Raw genomic sequence first — 15,932 nt, forward strand, 5'->3', positions numbered from 1 at the left:
AAAAGGTTGGAAGATTGATAGACTGAGGTATAACTCACTAACCACCTTGAGCATAAGACAGGGATTAGTGTGTAAAGAGACCCTATCCCTGCAGAAGACTGTAAAGGGGGAGGTAGACAGAGCTTGTAACTCAGAGACCCTTCCAACAGAAGTAACTGCAATGAGAAGAAACGTTTTCCAGGTTTAATGTTGTAAGGAAAACAAAGTTTCTGGCTCAAATGGGGCCAGGGTAAATTTCTCGAAAACAAAATTGAGATCCCAAGGAAGAGGAACTGGTTTCCTTGGTGGTCTGATGTGAAGGACGCTTTTTAAGAACAGTTTAACTTCCAACCTAGAAGCTAAAGGAGGAGACATAGGCAGAATGCAGAGATAGCCAAAAGATGGGCATTAACTGCAGAATAAGATGGCCCACTACATCAATTCACACAGATGGGACATCCACTAACAGTTGTTGCAAATCCTTTTTGAGACACCTGATGGAAAACTTCTTCCATTTGGAAACATACAACTTCCTAGTAATGGATTTTGGGTCTATATTATAAGATCGACGGTTGAAAACATTTAACACCATATGGTCGATGTCTTCAAACATTGAACTTATAAAAAAAAAAAAGAAAAAAAAGAAAAAAGTACCCTAACGGGTTTAAACAGGGGGGCAAGCCTGTCTGCACCCCCCCCCAACCCCCCGCTACTTAAATACATCAACTCCGAGACCGCACTACATTGCAGTAAATGGAAATCGCCACTTACGGAGATTTCCATTTACACGTTCGATGTGCGCTTTCGCTAATCTCGGGTCGACAATATCAGCTTCGATATGGTCGGCTTTCGAGAATATAATACAGACCCGTGGATTTTCTGGCCTCATGCAGAACTTTAAGTATGTCCTCAGAAAAAAAGGGTTTTCATTCCCTTCGGACACCATCACCAACAGGGTCTGGTTTAGAGTTGACATCTATGGATGTAGAAGTCTCTTGTCCTGTGTTAGCAGGTCCATCCTGTGCAGTAACTTGTGGTGATTGCCCTTGGCTAAATGCAGGAAGAGGGGGAACCAATTCTATTGTGGCCAAAAGGGGTCACCAGCAAGATTTTTGGATGTGGGATCCTGGCACATTTGGGAAGTTGTCTGTTCATGGGAGGGCAAAGAGATCTATCTGAGGTATACCCCATCAATGGACCAAGTCCAGAAACACGTGTAACATCCATTCGTGGGATCGAGTCATGGACCTGGTGAGTGCGTCTGCCACTACATTCTGAGTTGAAAGGATGTAAACAGCCTGAAGAGAGGCGTGACTCTGCAAAGCTAGCTCCCAGGCCTCTAAAGCCAGTACGCACAGAAGACGAGACCTTTTCCCCTTGTTTGTTGACATACCAGAGGACTGTGGTGTTGTCTGTGAACCACCTTAGAACCCCTGGGGAAAGCATGGGCGTAGGGCAAAAATCAAGGCCCTCATTTCTTTTATGTTGATGTGCTTACTTTGGGTTGGAAACCAAACATCTCTGATCTTCCAGAATTTCCTGTGTTGCACCCAATACCCTGTATCTGAAGCATCCATGTACAGCTCGAGTGGGAAGAGGAGGTTTTAAAGGTAGGCCTGGGTTCCCTGAAACCTGAAGAATCCACCGGTCTAACTCCCTTTTCAAGCAGGGTAGGAGTGGGGTGATGAAGTCGAGATGGTGGGAGTGTCGCATCCAAACTGTCCTCAAGAACCACTGGAATTTTCTCATGTGCAACTTGGCTAATGGGAGCAAGGGAATCATTGAGGCCATGAAACCCAGCAGGTGTAGAAAGTCCCAACAGTCAGAGATTGAAGGTGTAAAAGGCCCTTGAAATAGGAGGTAAGGGATAGCACCTTTTCTGGGGGTAAAGAGGCTAGCTTCCTGCCTGTCTGAATCGTCCAGCCAAGAAAAGCATGGTCTTGGAAGGGGTTAGAGTAGACTTCTGACAGTTTATTGTAAAACCTAGACTTTCCAGGAGAGACATCATGAAGGAGAGATTCTCCTGAAGGATGTCTGAGGATACAGCCTGGATGAGAAGGTCATCTAGGTAAGGAAAAATCTGAATACCCTGTAATCTGCAGTAAGGTATGACAGGAGCTAAGCATTTTGTCAAGACCCTTGGTGGAGTAGACAGACCAAAGGGCAGAGCACAGAACTGAAAATGTGAGGAAGCAACAGAAAAGTCAAGAAATTTCCTGAACCGTAGGTGAATGGGGATATGAAGGTAGGCTTCTTAGATGACTAATGACACCATAAAGGCTTGGGGAAGTATGAGTGGGAGAAGGGTGGGTAAAGTCAGCATATGGAAAGGTGGGGACTTTCAGAAAGGTACTTAGATGTGAAAGGTCTAGAATGGGCCTCCAAGGGCCATCTTTCCTGGGAACCAGAAACATCCGGGAGTAAAATCTTTTTCCCAGTTGAGAGAGCGGGACTTCCTGAATAGTGCCTTGAGACAGGAGAGTGGCTATGACATGAGGAAAGAATTCCAGTTGTTCTTTGGTGGCTGTGAGATGCCCCTGTAGGAGGGCATGAAATATCCTTGTTGGATGATGGAAAGGACCCAAGAGTCCTGGGTTATCTGATTCCAAGCAGGGAAAGAAATAGAGACAAAGCCTGAAAGGGCTCTTTCTGAGCTGGACTGGAGGAAGTAGACTTCGAAAGGACTTGTTCTTACCTTTGGTGGAAGGCGGCCTAGCTGGCCTTCTGACAAAGTGGTTTTGGTAGTGTAATTCCTCTGAAACCTGGGGAGAGAGAGACAAAGATATGTTTTAGATCCTGGAGCCACTTGCCCTTTTCTTGAAGTGATTTAAAAAGCTCTGCAGCTGAGTTACCAAACAAGGCTTTGTTGTCCACAGGGGCATCCATTAATTTGGCCTGAATATCATCAGGCAAGTGTTGAAGTCTGAGCCATGAACACCTCCTCAGGCCAGACCCAGATGCAGCTGCCCTGCATGAGGCCTCCACAGCATCATAACTGCACTTGGAGTGCCTTGTAACCTGGGCAGAGGAAATGAGAATGGAGGAGAGCTTAGCCTTGGTGGGAGAATCAGGGAGCTCAGAAAGGAGCTTTCCTGCATCAGATAAGAGAGCTACAGAATATTTGGCCACATGAGTTTGATAATTAATTGCGCTGAAGGCCAAAGTAGCAGAGGTATATACTTTTTTCCCTAATCTCTCCATGACTTTGCTCTACTCATCCAAGGGAGGCAAGGAGGTAGAAGGCAATAATTTGGTTGCCTTGTCTGCTGAAACTGATATGGAAACTGGGTCTGCAGAGGGGGCTTTGAAGAGGAATTTGGTGTCCTCAGGCACCTTATAAAATCTATCTGGGAGCTGGAGGCTGGGAGCCTGGTCATTTAGAAGCCGCTGCAAAGGCATCTAAGAAGGCCAGCAAGACAGAGGGAATAGCAGATGGAGAGCGAGAGTCCATCTAAAGGAGGTCATAGTACCTTTTTTTTGTATGTCAGACACTGGGCAACAGTCCCATATGAAGAACTCTAACCTTCAGAATAGTTTCCCCAAAGGAAATATCCTCCCCAGGGGAATCCGTACCATAACATTCCTGTTCTGGAGAGGCATAACCCAAAGGAGAAGAGATTTCAGTTGAATAAACCAGGGAATCATCTCCTGATGATTCCTCATCATCTGAATAAATATCCTCAGAGGTCTTCTTTAAAGGAGTAGATGGAGGAAAGGCAGGAGAAGGTGAAGAAAGAGCCAAGGTTTGACAGAGCCATAAAGGCATTGAAAAGGCCTTAGGGAAAAAAACTGCCAACCCAGTGCTTGATCCTGGGGAACTGGAAAGACAAGTTTACTTTAAACTTTTTTTCTTTTTAGAAGCTTCCGTGTGGTGGAAGGTGGATGGGCCAGATGTCAGCCTGCACTCCACGATGTGCACAGGGACATCCTCCCACACAATTTGGGTGACGCCACACAGGCCTTCAGTAATTACAAGCCATGCCCCCCCCCCGTCACGTCCATATCAGATACCTGTGATTCCCACGCAGATGTGCTGGTAGGGTACTTCATGGCTTCCACTGTGGTACCCAAAGGGATGTCTACTGACTCCAGGATGGCCTTCGGGCCCACATCAGCCATGGGAGGGATGTCCAGAAGAGAGGGAGCAGCAGGAAATCAGGCCGAGACTTCTTGGCCTTTTTAGGTTGCAGCTCATCTGAAGGGCCCGATACCACCTCCATATCGCACGCTAAACGCATAAGACACTGACTCTCAAGATATAACTTTAGGTAAGTTAGATGGCTGTAGAGAATTATGGGTACAAAGACCTTACAGATACCACAGATGGTGTGGTCGTGCTTTGGGCCTAAGCAAAGCAAGCAGAGATTGAATGAATCCTTATGTAGAATCTGCCTTCCACACTGACACTTCCAGCTCCAACTTGGCATGTAATCACAGCATAAAGCAGTATCCAAAATTTAAAGAAAAAGCCCCAATGGGGTACTTATCTAAACCAAAACAACTGGAGCAGAAAATCGGCAGGCAGCAGAAAAGTGTGGAGGTTGGTACGTGCTGACATCAGCTTTACACCCAATGTCTCTTTATGGCTGACGTACACTAGCAGATGTGCAGCATTACACATACCACACAGCAGCATTAAGACTTTTGTACACTGGCCGGACATATGAGTCAGCCAGGGGTGGACTCCTGCATGTTATGAATATTGCAGCATATGAATAGGAGGACATTAGTAGTTATGCACTTACCATAACACCAGATCCTTTCATCTGCATCTGTCTGATACAGATGAAGGGCCTTTGGGCCACTTGTTGGATCAGATAAAGAAAAACTGATGCTCCAGCCTTGAGCATCCGCCCTTATTGCACCCGTGCAGTTAGCACCCTAAATATAGTTTGCCACCTAAAAATAAAAGAAAGGCTAGCTGAGAAGAGAAAAATTAGTTGAAGAGCCTAGAACAGTATTCCAAGTCTTCCTGAAATGATAATTTGGAAGGGGATAGCAAGAGAGATGTCTTATTTGACAGACATGGATTAAAGGATCTAGCATTATGCCAAGTAGATACTATTGTACCCTATTCATGCCATCCATCTGATAAAACATACATGTTAAACTCTCAAGTTACCAAATACTTGAGTATTTTCCAGACAGGGTCATTTGAGGATAGTCAACCCACATGAAGCTCTACACCTCGAAATAATATCCAATTTCTAATGTCCACAAAGGTATGCAACGTATACCAGGTTGCTGTAACACAAATTTCATCAACTGACGAATTCCTAAAGAAAGCTGTGAAAGTGGAGACAGACCTAGTGGAAAGAAGCTGCGACTTAAATGGCAAAGGTCAAATGTGTATAGAGTACGCAAAGAAATGTGATTGGACAGCCAGCTGGAAAGGGATACCTTTGAAACTTTTGACCTACGCCTATCTGTAACCAAGGAAACACAGTTGAGAATTTTTCCTCAATGATTTGGTTCTTTGAAGGTAAAATCTTAGTTATCTGTGAACATCAAAGATGTATGAAGAATAGATTTACCTTTAATGGAATCGTTCAGAAAAAATACTGTTAAGTAAAAAGTCTGGTTCAAATTTATGTCAGACACCGCCTTGGGTATGAAGAATAGATCTGTTATGTAGAAATACTCTGCCCTTAAGATCAAATATGGTGGATCTGAAGACAAAGCCTGTAACTGAAATTCTTCCTGCTTAGATGACTGGCACAAGAAATATAGTTGTTCATGCAACAAATTTCAGTTGAGAGGCATATGCTACTAGGAGGACAAGGAAAGATCCTTTCAGAAAGACCTTGCATAGTTTGTGAGAACCTAAGGAATGAAAATCAATTCAGTTATAAAAATTGGATACGGCTGATAAATGGACTTAAACGGTAGAGTAAATGGAGCCCAATTCAAACATATATGATAGTAACAGTTGAATACCTGTAACAGAAACATTAAAATGATCTAGTCCCAGAGTAGCCACCAACACAGAAAAATGTTTGTTTGCTGCAGTAAATCTTGTGCACAGAATCTTTCTGAGATGCACAGAGAATAAGAGTAACATTATGAGACAAGGAAGAATCTTTGACCATTCTTGGAAATGGAGAAACTGAGGTCAAATTCAGATTGAGTAAATACAGGTAAAGTACGGAGATCCAGGAGCAAAGGGGATTCCCTGATGCAAGGCTTCAGTAGGGGAGTTACATTTGCTTTAATTTACAGTCTGTTAACCAGGCACAACAAATAATTAACAAATGAGTAATAATGCACTATTAACAATGAGCATCACTTAGATGCAGTAAAATTCATACTTAAATTAACATTTTAAGTTACAAAAACGCAAAAATTTGAAATGCAGTTTGTTAGCCTGCACCAGCATAGTGCAAAGAAGATTATGATGGCTTTGAATCTTGTCACATTCTGCAAAAGTATGGATATGAAAAGGGGCAGAGGGAAGGCCTCCAAAAAGGATTTCATCAGACCACTGCCCAACTACAGCTTCTCTTATGGAATGTCCTTTTTGAGTAATCAGGCCAAAGAAGCTGCTGCACATGTCATTCACTGGGAAGTACAGAGGTCACAGCAAGGCTGGCCACAGCAATCAGAAATCTGATGAGTAACTACTGGATTGAAAAGACCACTCAAGGCATTAGGACAGAACTCCTAAGCCTGTCCTCAAGGAAGCTGGTTCTCCTGGCAAATGTGCATTGCTATCAGTGATGCGAACCAATCACCCAATGCCACTCTCTCATAGATTCTCTGTATAGAGGATAGAAGCCTGTTTGTGGATAGACTATATGACAGACATTTTGCCGATCTGGATAGAAATCAAACCATGGAAGCCAGTAGTCCTGACATTACTACAAAGAAAGAACAACTGCCCTCATTCAAGGAAACTGATATAAAAATTGGCTTCTTGCTGACAAAGTATCTTCAACCATCCTCCCCTGAAAATGTCCCCTCCACCTCACCCCAGAGACAGAAGGCATGTGCCGCTACCACCAATGAAGAGTGGTACATGAAAGGTCTTCTTCAAATAATGATGGGGGAATTCAGCCAGAGCAGAGAGTCAGACCAGTGAAGCCTAGAAAGGGGTGAAATGGAAAGATCTAATCACCTTTGGCATCCAAGCGGGTGAAATGGCCCCCATTTCAGTCAGGGTCTTGAGAAATTTCTGCACAAGGTGATCTGAATCAGCTTCAGATCTACTCCAAAATACTGCAACTTGTCACCAGCCTGCTTTTTGTACAGGTAGGGGTATGTGCCCTATGCTCCTTAAACCTATGGGGCTTTCTGAGTTGAAGCAGCGACAAAGGTTTTAGCAGATCTATTTTTTTTTTTTTTTTATAAGACCTCCTTGTTTTTTACCTGCTTCTTAGACTTTAAAGGCTCTGGATCCAGAAGAAAAAGGCCTTTAAGAATATGTTTGTTCCTCCAATCTGCTAAAGCCTTAGCTACAAAGAAAGTAGGGATGATCTTACAAGGAAGGAAGAGCTGAGTGATCCCAAGGCATACTACACGCAAAACATGAAGATCCTGAGGAGGAAACTTATATCCACTTTAGGGACACTTTTTGAAGCTTGTTTACATCTCCAAATCTAACAGAAAGCTTAAATACCAAACACTTCAAGAACTGAAACTTAACCACTCTGCAGCAAGAGAAATGCAACACACCAAACATGAACCATCAATGATTGAATATCATTAACAGCCTAATAACTAATATTAATTATAAACCAAGTCTAATTTGCGGTGTATAATTTATACACACTATAATCCTAAAGGAGAAGGAAGACAGCAGCAAACACCAAGGAGCTTAATTTTTAATTTGATCGGAAAAATTCTGAAAGACCACAAAAACAGTTAAGGACTAAAGGTACTATCAAGAACTAACTTATTAGGAACTACTCATCAAAGTGGAGCACATAGAGAAATATTTGTCTGAATTACACGAGTTTGAACACTTATCTGTTACAGATTGTGCTGCTGTTTGTCAAGCCAGCAAACAAAATCTGAGCTAACTAGGTGGGAAGATGAACTATGGGAAGGAAGAATTCTTAAAAGGGCTTGAGCTCTGTTTCGGCCAGATGGAATCCAAGCAGTAACTTGAGGACCATGTCAGATTGGACAGCTGGAATGAACAGGAACACCACATATCTGAACAATAACTTGGAGGGGGGGGGGCACCCTCAAAAACTCAAGCTCACAGTGTACAATGCTAAAAGTGCAACGAGATCCGGAGCATTTCCTTAGACCAGTATTAGGATAGGGGCAGAGACTGAGCTTGTATGGTGATTTGTTAGCAGCAGAAAAGGAACCAAGGCAATAGTCTTTCTGTTACAGTGTCCATACAGGACCAGATCAAATTCTTTGTTTACTGCAAAGCTAAAATACTTTTAAACCCAGAAATCAGACTATAAATTCTAATGCCCAGCTACTGCAATTTGATGCATACTTAATTTTCTATGCAGTTATTCCTACAAACAGAAAATACTTACTGATGTATCTATAATCATAGGATCCACGTCAGCTAAACTGGCACCAACTTTGACACGCTCACGCAAAATCCCACTTGCTAAATCTTCAGCCCTTAAATTGACTGGCAAACATCTGTAAGAAAATAAATGCAATATATTTTAACAGGAATATGAATTATTTCAGTTAAATCTCCATGGCAGGAGAACACACGGGACACACTCCCAAATGGGTCAGTGACAATTCCAAAATTAATAAATAAGCGTCTATAATATCTGTAGATACAAGAGGTACCCCCTCGATGGATTCTTTGATGGGCTAATTATCTCAAATTAAAAATCTGTAAAAAAAAATGTATACGTTCTGTGTTCAAGGGGATGCATAATATGCATACTGACATGAATCATAACAAACCATCATCTACTTCAGTGCACACTGCCAGAACCCAACCCGTGTGTGTTTCCATGCCACCAAGAAGCACCTTCCTGCAATGCAAAATAAACAGTCTCAATACAAATTGCTAGAAAAATAATAAAATACAATACTGCTCAAATTTTACTTTGAGAGGGAAGACAAAACATTATTAGGCAAAAGGCCTCACGTTAAGGGCATTTTTTAGATGTTAGTACTATTTACTGAGAACTTCTCAAAATAAATTTCCAATTTTAAGAGCGACGGAATAAAATGTTGAAAACAAATTAGGGGTGTTAATCTAAAATCTGGACAGTTGAGAAGTATGTCACACATACTGGTCCATCTTACAGAGAACTCCAACAGCCAGGGCTGGTGGAACAATTATCCATTTGAAGTGGGAAGGAAACATAACAGAAGGCATTCCTGAATTGATAAAATGGTTGATGAGATCTTCCAAGCCAATCTGCATTCAGTATTATATTTTCAAGAAATTCTTGCACTTCAGCATAGACGGGCACTCCTGATGATGCCCTTGTGTGCTAAATATACAATTAAAGTCATCCTCTGTAGCTACCATTTCATCCCAGTCACTAACAAGTTCTCTTATGCAAAAAATCGAGAGAGGAAAACAGAGAACTACAGAAGTCTAGATTAGCTGAAAGAACTGCTCATATGGCAGTGAACAATGAAAGAGTATTGCTGACTCGATCACAGAGAGACATTCCATGCAGCAAATGACACTAAGAATATACCTGTTTTATGCAATATTGACAACCCTTTGTGGATGTGTCCTACGCTCACAATGAACCCAAGCAATATGTTGACTGCAAGAAAGCAGCCAGAAGCCCATACCAATTGAAGCTTGTTAAGACTAAGCTCTGGAGAACAGACAACCTACTCCAAGAGCAAAGATAGGGATGCTAATACAGGAATATATGGAGCATTGCAAATTAGTCTGCTGAAGGACAAAATAAGCAAAGCACTTAAGGCAGCTTCCCTAAGACAGGAGTTGGTGCTAGCCACAGCAAGGGCTAGCAGGTGGCACTGCACAATGGAGCTGTGAAAACAGCCACCCCACTAATTAAAGCTGGCAACTGTTTTCCCAGAGGATATGAAGAAAAATAACCAATCCATCTAACAAACCAGCACAGTCACTTAGTGGAAAAGGAAAAGCCTCTGCAGGAAGTGACAGGTTTCTTTTCCCTTTCCACTTACTGTATTTAAAAGAAATGGGGACAGGAAAGCACCAGTTCCAGGACAAAAATATGACCAGTTTATCAGAGCATCCTCTCCTGCTCAGCTGGTGAATCTGGGAATATTGAGGCAATGTTACAATTGCCTCATGTACACAGACAACCCTCTCCTTCTCCCACAAAACACAAATACATGCGAGAGATGCAACTATATAGCCAAACTGGAGGCTGAGCTCTCTCAACTCAGGACTGGCAAAACCAGACAGGAGGAGAAGGTAACCACACACACCATAAACCCAGTCTCACATAGAACCATCACAACTACAAATCAAACACATAAACACACAAAGACATACTCGGAGGCACTGATCAAAAATCTACCAAAACAGCAGAGGCCTCCAAAGCAGACACCCAAACAACTGCCACCTCATGACATAACACAAGCAACACACAGATCACAAAGTCAGTGTGCAAATCAGTCACAGCCCTTAAGGCCAAACACAATGCCAGACACACTTGTCATAGGTGACTCCATAGTCAGACACACTGACGTCCCACTCACCAGACTGAACAAGGAGAGGGTCACAGTAAGCTGCCTGTCGGGCGCTAGAATCCGCCACATAACACAAGCACTCAGGTCACTCCACAGCAAGTACAAGTATGACTCAGTCATTGTCCATGCCGGTGTGAATGACCTGAGATGTACCTCCCTGGACTACATGAAGAGAGACATAAAGGAGCTCTCAGATTATGTAGCCCAGGCTGGTATGACCCTGACCCTGAGCAGTATCCTACCTTCACCAAGAATGATGCCACAATACAGAGACAAAATGATCAGTTTTAATAATTGGCTTAATTTCTGGTGTCATTCTAAGGGGATCCAATGTCTGTCTGCCTGGAATGACATGCTTGACAAGCCACGCTGCTTCGCAAGGGAAGGCTTGCACCTGTCACCCCTGGGTTTCCGGATATTGGCAAAGGCTCTTGCCACCCCCATAGTGCCTTTTTTAGACAATGCTCAAATTCTAAACCCACCGCCCTAAAAAACAATAATGGAAAAAAACTAAGGGTAATGCTGCTCAATGCCAGAAGTCTAAATCTCAAGATGCACGCCTCAAAGCCCTCCTCAGTATGGAGAACATCAATGTCTGTGCTGTGACTGAAACCTGGTTCAAGGCTCCTGAGAGCACCCCGGCACTATCAGGTTTTACCTCACATCATGCGTTCCGGCCCCAAAACCCGGACCGTACCACAAAAGGAGGGGGTGTATCCATATTCATCAAGGATACCCACACCTCCAGGCTGGTGGCAACTCACAAAGCATCAGAGACCATTCAGGTGCAATTAACCATAGGCAAAACTGCTCTACAGTTTGTAGCATGTTACAGGCCACCCTCTCAAACTCAGGAACCCCACACAGCCTTCCTGAAGACACTGGAGAGTATAAATGTCTCTCCAAACACCATCATATTGGGTGACTTCAACTACCCAAACATAGACTGGGAACATTACTCAAGCCCCAATACCCTAGCCCAAAGGTTCCTGGAGTTCATAAACTCAAATGCTATGGAACAACTTGTCACCATTCCCACAAGAGGTGAAAATATACTAGACCTGATCATCACAAACATGGGGACAAAATGCTCCACACCGGAAGTATATCCCTCATTGGTGAGATCAGACCATAAACTAATCTCACTGGAGATCCACATCCCGCCCCACCCCAACAAAAAGACCACAGTGAAGAACTTCTCAAAAGCCAACTTCACACTTCTTAAGACTGGTGTGGTATCCTTCAAGGCCCCTGAGCCATTGGAAACCACAACCCACGCTGCTGAATCCCTTACAAATGCTTTCTCGAGCACCTCCAGGATTGCATGGATCAAGCAATCCCAAATAAAATCAAGACCCTTTCCACCAAAGGCAAGCGCCCGATCTGGTGGACCCCAGCCGTAAACAAACTTTACAACAAGAGGAGAAAGCTACTACAAGATAGAGCAAAATCCCTAAAAGGGAAGACATCTCTGATCAATACTAGTAAAAAACTACGATCACTCATAAAATCATCCAAGGCCAACTTTGAGAGAAAAATCGCCAAGGACTCAAAAGACAATCACAAGGCCTTCTTTAGCTATGTTAGAAATCTGGGTGGAAACTCCCAGATATGCTCAGAATTAGTCCAAAATGATACAAAAATCACTGAACCCACAGACATTGCAAACATACTGGCTGACAGGTTCAGTGAAAATTTCTCCCCTGCCTCCCCCCCAAAAGGGGAAATATCTATCCCAGCAGAGTGTAGCCTCCCAATCATCTCAAATGCCCAGGTGAGAGCTGCTCTCGCTAAAGCTAAAAACACAGCATCAATGGGACCGGATGGTGTCCCCGGCTGTGTGCTACACGAACTCAATGAGGAACTAAACCCACACAAGGCTGCTGTTTAATCTTAGCCTTACCACAGGATACGTACCCAAAGAGTGGCGTACGGCAACTGTGGTCCCACTCCACAAAGGCGGTGCTTCTACGGACCCTGGTAATTACCGCCCCATAAGCTTAACAAGCCTGGTCTGCAAAGCTATGGAGAGGATCATAATGGAACTCATAAATAAAGACGTAGGGGACCTACAGACATTGGATCCTACCCAATTCGGCTTTGTCAAGGGCAGATCATGCCTCTTGAACTTGGTCGACTTTTTTGAAACAGTCACCAAGGCCATTGATGAGGGTAAGGCAGTTCACACAGCCTACCTTGACCTTGCAAAAGCTTTCGACAATACCCCACTCGGGTATCATAGAAAAGCTCACCAGCTTAAATGTAAACCCATATGTCACAAGATGGGTTGCAAATTGGCTCAAGGACAGAACCCACAGGGTTAGAGTTGCTGGTGCCATGTCAGACTCCAAGCCGGTCACAAGCGGTGTCCCACAGGGCTCAGTCCTGGGCCCCCTCTTGTTCGGCATCTACTTTTCAGAAGTGCAGGCAAACATAGGAGGATTGCGGCTGACAAAGTTTGCAGATGACTGCAAACTGGGCGCCATAGTTGAAAATCCATCAGACACAGATATCCTTCAGAGAGGTCCGATAGAAACGGATAACTGGTGCCAGAGCCATGGCCTTAAGCTAAACGCCAAAAAATGTATAGTCATACCCTTCGGGAAAAACAAGGTAACCCCAAGTTACCACATAGGTGGCAATCCATTAAGCACAGAAGAGGTCATCGGGGACCTGGGGACCCAAGTTGACAGTAACCTTTCTTTTGACACTCACATTGCCAAAGTGGTTAGGAGGACCTTCTACATTGCCCACCTGATTATGAAGGGATTCACATCCAGATCAAGGGAGGTCATTGTTCCCCTGTACTCTTCACTTATCAGACCAATGATTGAGTACAATGCCCCATTCGGAATGCATCTTACCCGACACCTGCAGCAATTGGAAAGACCCCAAAAGTTCCTCACCAAAAGGATAAAGGGGCTCAAAAATATGCCATATGCTTCCCGACTGAAGAAACTCCAGCTCTATTCAGTCGCATACCGTCTGCTCAGAGGTGACCTGTGCCTGACATACAAGGCCATGTCCAACCCGGAATTAATGGACATGCTCCACCTCAAAAAATCCAAATCCACCAGAGCCACAAGAGCAAGAGACTTAAACCTCAACACGGATATAAATAGGATGTGCTGGAGGGACAGATTCATCACCCAGAGACTCCCTATGCTGTGGAACAGAATCCCGGTCCATGTGAGACAGAGCACCTCGCTGGCTCTGTTCAAGAGGAATCTTAACCAGTGGATGGGAGATAGTAGGTTTACCCCGGGGATCATCTCTGTATCACTGCTGGACAGAGGCACGGCAAACTAATGGGTATAGTATTCTTCAACCTAAGGGGTGGTGAAAGCCACACAACTCTGGCTAGGCTTATAAATGCCCTAGGGCAGATAGCCTAGTATGAACCTATGAACCTATGAACATCAAGGTGAGAGAATTCAACCCCAAGAGTATTCCCAAATCTACAAGCTTTCACCTCTGGAAACCCTCAAGTTGAGGTGGAGTTGCTAGAAAGGGAGTTAAATTCACAAGGATAAACTCTCAACGCTGCCTGTTCTGCAAGGCTCGATAGGGGATGGGCAAACTGTAAGCCTGCCAAACATGAAGGTAAGGCCCTCAAAGAAAAAGAGTTCTTCAGATGGGGGAAGGCAACACTCAAAGGATATGTTTGACTAGTCATAGCTAGGATTAAGTCCTTGCCTTCAGCAAGGCAGTGAGCAGAATGTTGTCCTGGAATGCTTGTAAGAAAACCAAGAAACACACAATCAAAACATTAACAATCATATGTAATAGGCTGACTGGGGTGTTACATGGTACCACCATCTAAATTAGGAACAATTTTTATTTAAAAATCCAAATGTCAGGCTTCACTAGATGCCTAAGTGCCCTCACAGGACTAGATCAGGTAAATAAGGTCCTGGGAAGAGCCCTAAGGTGTAACTGGGTGTCAAGCAAATAATGGAAGCACTTCCCTAAGCTAGACCAAGACAGCTTCCCAGGAACATCTGAATACAGGCTATCTGACTCTATGCAACCTTGGTTTCCCAGACTACAATTCCTCCACATGCCTGAGCACACTGAGACGACGCACACACAAGAGAAAGAGAGGAAAATGTAATAGGAACTACTGCCAAACCACAAAAGAAAATGGAGGACAAGACTACTTCCAGACCCCTCCCGGTTTGGAGACCCAGAAGAATATGAGGAAATGGTTTCCCCACCACTTCAGACTGAAACATCAATTTCCTACATGCCTCAGCCTCCAGACACACAGTCCAGCTCTTCTAAACTCAAACTATAAAAAGGACTGAAGGACCAGAAATTCCAGGTAGGACAACCACAAAGAAAATCCATGAATTTGGATGGCGAAAAATCCCAGAGAACCACACTCCAGACTCCATCCAAAAACAGAAAGGGACAGGATCCAAAGTCCCCCCCCCCCCAAAACCAAGACAGATGGCAAAATGAGTGAAGGACCATAAAAACTGCCCATCCTCTTATAGAAGAAAAGAAAAGGAAAAGACCATACTTTCCCCAAAACATAGAGAAGCCTTCAGTGCCTCAGAGTAGCTGAAGTCCTGACCTGCCCTTACAAATCTACAAAGGTATGGGATCCTAAGGAGTTAAAAAATTGCAAAAAAACAAGGCTGAGGGGAAGACATGAGCCAAGTCAATACACCATTTTTTTCAAAAAATGTGAACATTTTCCTGCTATGATCAATTTACAAACACTACAGAACAACCAAGTCTTTTAATTATCAATCAAATAATAGCATGTACATAAACTCCTGTGGAACATACTGTACTTTCCTATAGGTTACATTTATCAGAAAGGCTTTATAGGAAAAATCTCACAATGTAGTACATACACAATCTTAAAATTATTGTAGTGCAAAGACCTTGCTGATTACGCTTCAATATTTGGAAAAAGACAAACCAGTTAAGAGCCAGAATGGTGTGCAACCCGATCTTAACAATTACACACCACCTGCTAAAGTTAAGGTCAGGTCTAGTGCCAGGCAATAAAATCTACCTGTACAGATTAGGAAATGACAGCGGCAGAAAAAACATTAACTTCTGCCTGCCGTCTGTATCCTTAACATGCCCCTTACTTCCTGTAAAATTAAATAAATAAGAGTTGCCAGAACAGCATGGGTGCAGGCTTGCATAATCTGAAGTGAATGCTGAAACTCAAATTTACGTCCTTCTTTAGTGACTTCAACCCTCGGCGGTTTGTCCAAAAAACACATTTTACGGGGAACAAAAAAAAAATCTGAAGCAATAACCTGGATGTCCTGCAATAATTTGGACAGCTGAGAGGTACG

The 15,932-nt window shown here is 43.5% G+C and overlaps 1 protein-coding gene across 1 annotated transcript in view; it reads right to left on the reverse strand.

Moving 5' to 3' along the window:
• Nucleotides 1-15,932, reverse strand: part of ATAD2B (ATPase family AAA domain containing 2B) — a 4,508,062-nt gene that overhangs the window by 3,155,336 nt on the left and 1,336,794 nt on the right. The window contains exon 12 of the mRNA XM_044063554.1: nucleotides 8,475-8,586. Coding sequence (XP_043919489.1) covers nucleotides 8,475-8,586 — 112 coding nt within the window. The remainder of the gene's footprint in view (nucleotides 1-8,474; nucleotides 8,587-15,932) is intronic.

The sequence above is a fragment of the Protopterus annectens genome, chromosome 2.part1 (genome assembly GCF_019279795.1).
Source record: "Protopterus annectens isolate FY-2018-M chromosome 2.part1, PAN1.0, whole genome shotgun sequence".
In the NCBI taxonomy this organism is placed as follows: Eukaryota; Metazoa; Chordata; order Ceratodontiformes; family Protopteridae; genus Protopterus; species Protopterus annectens.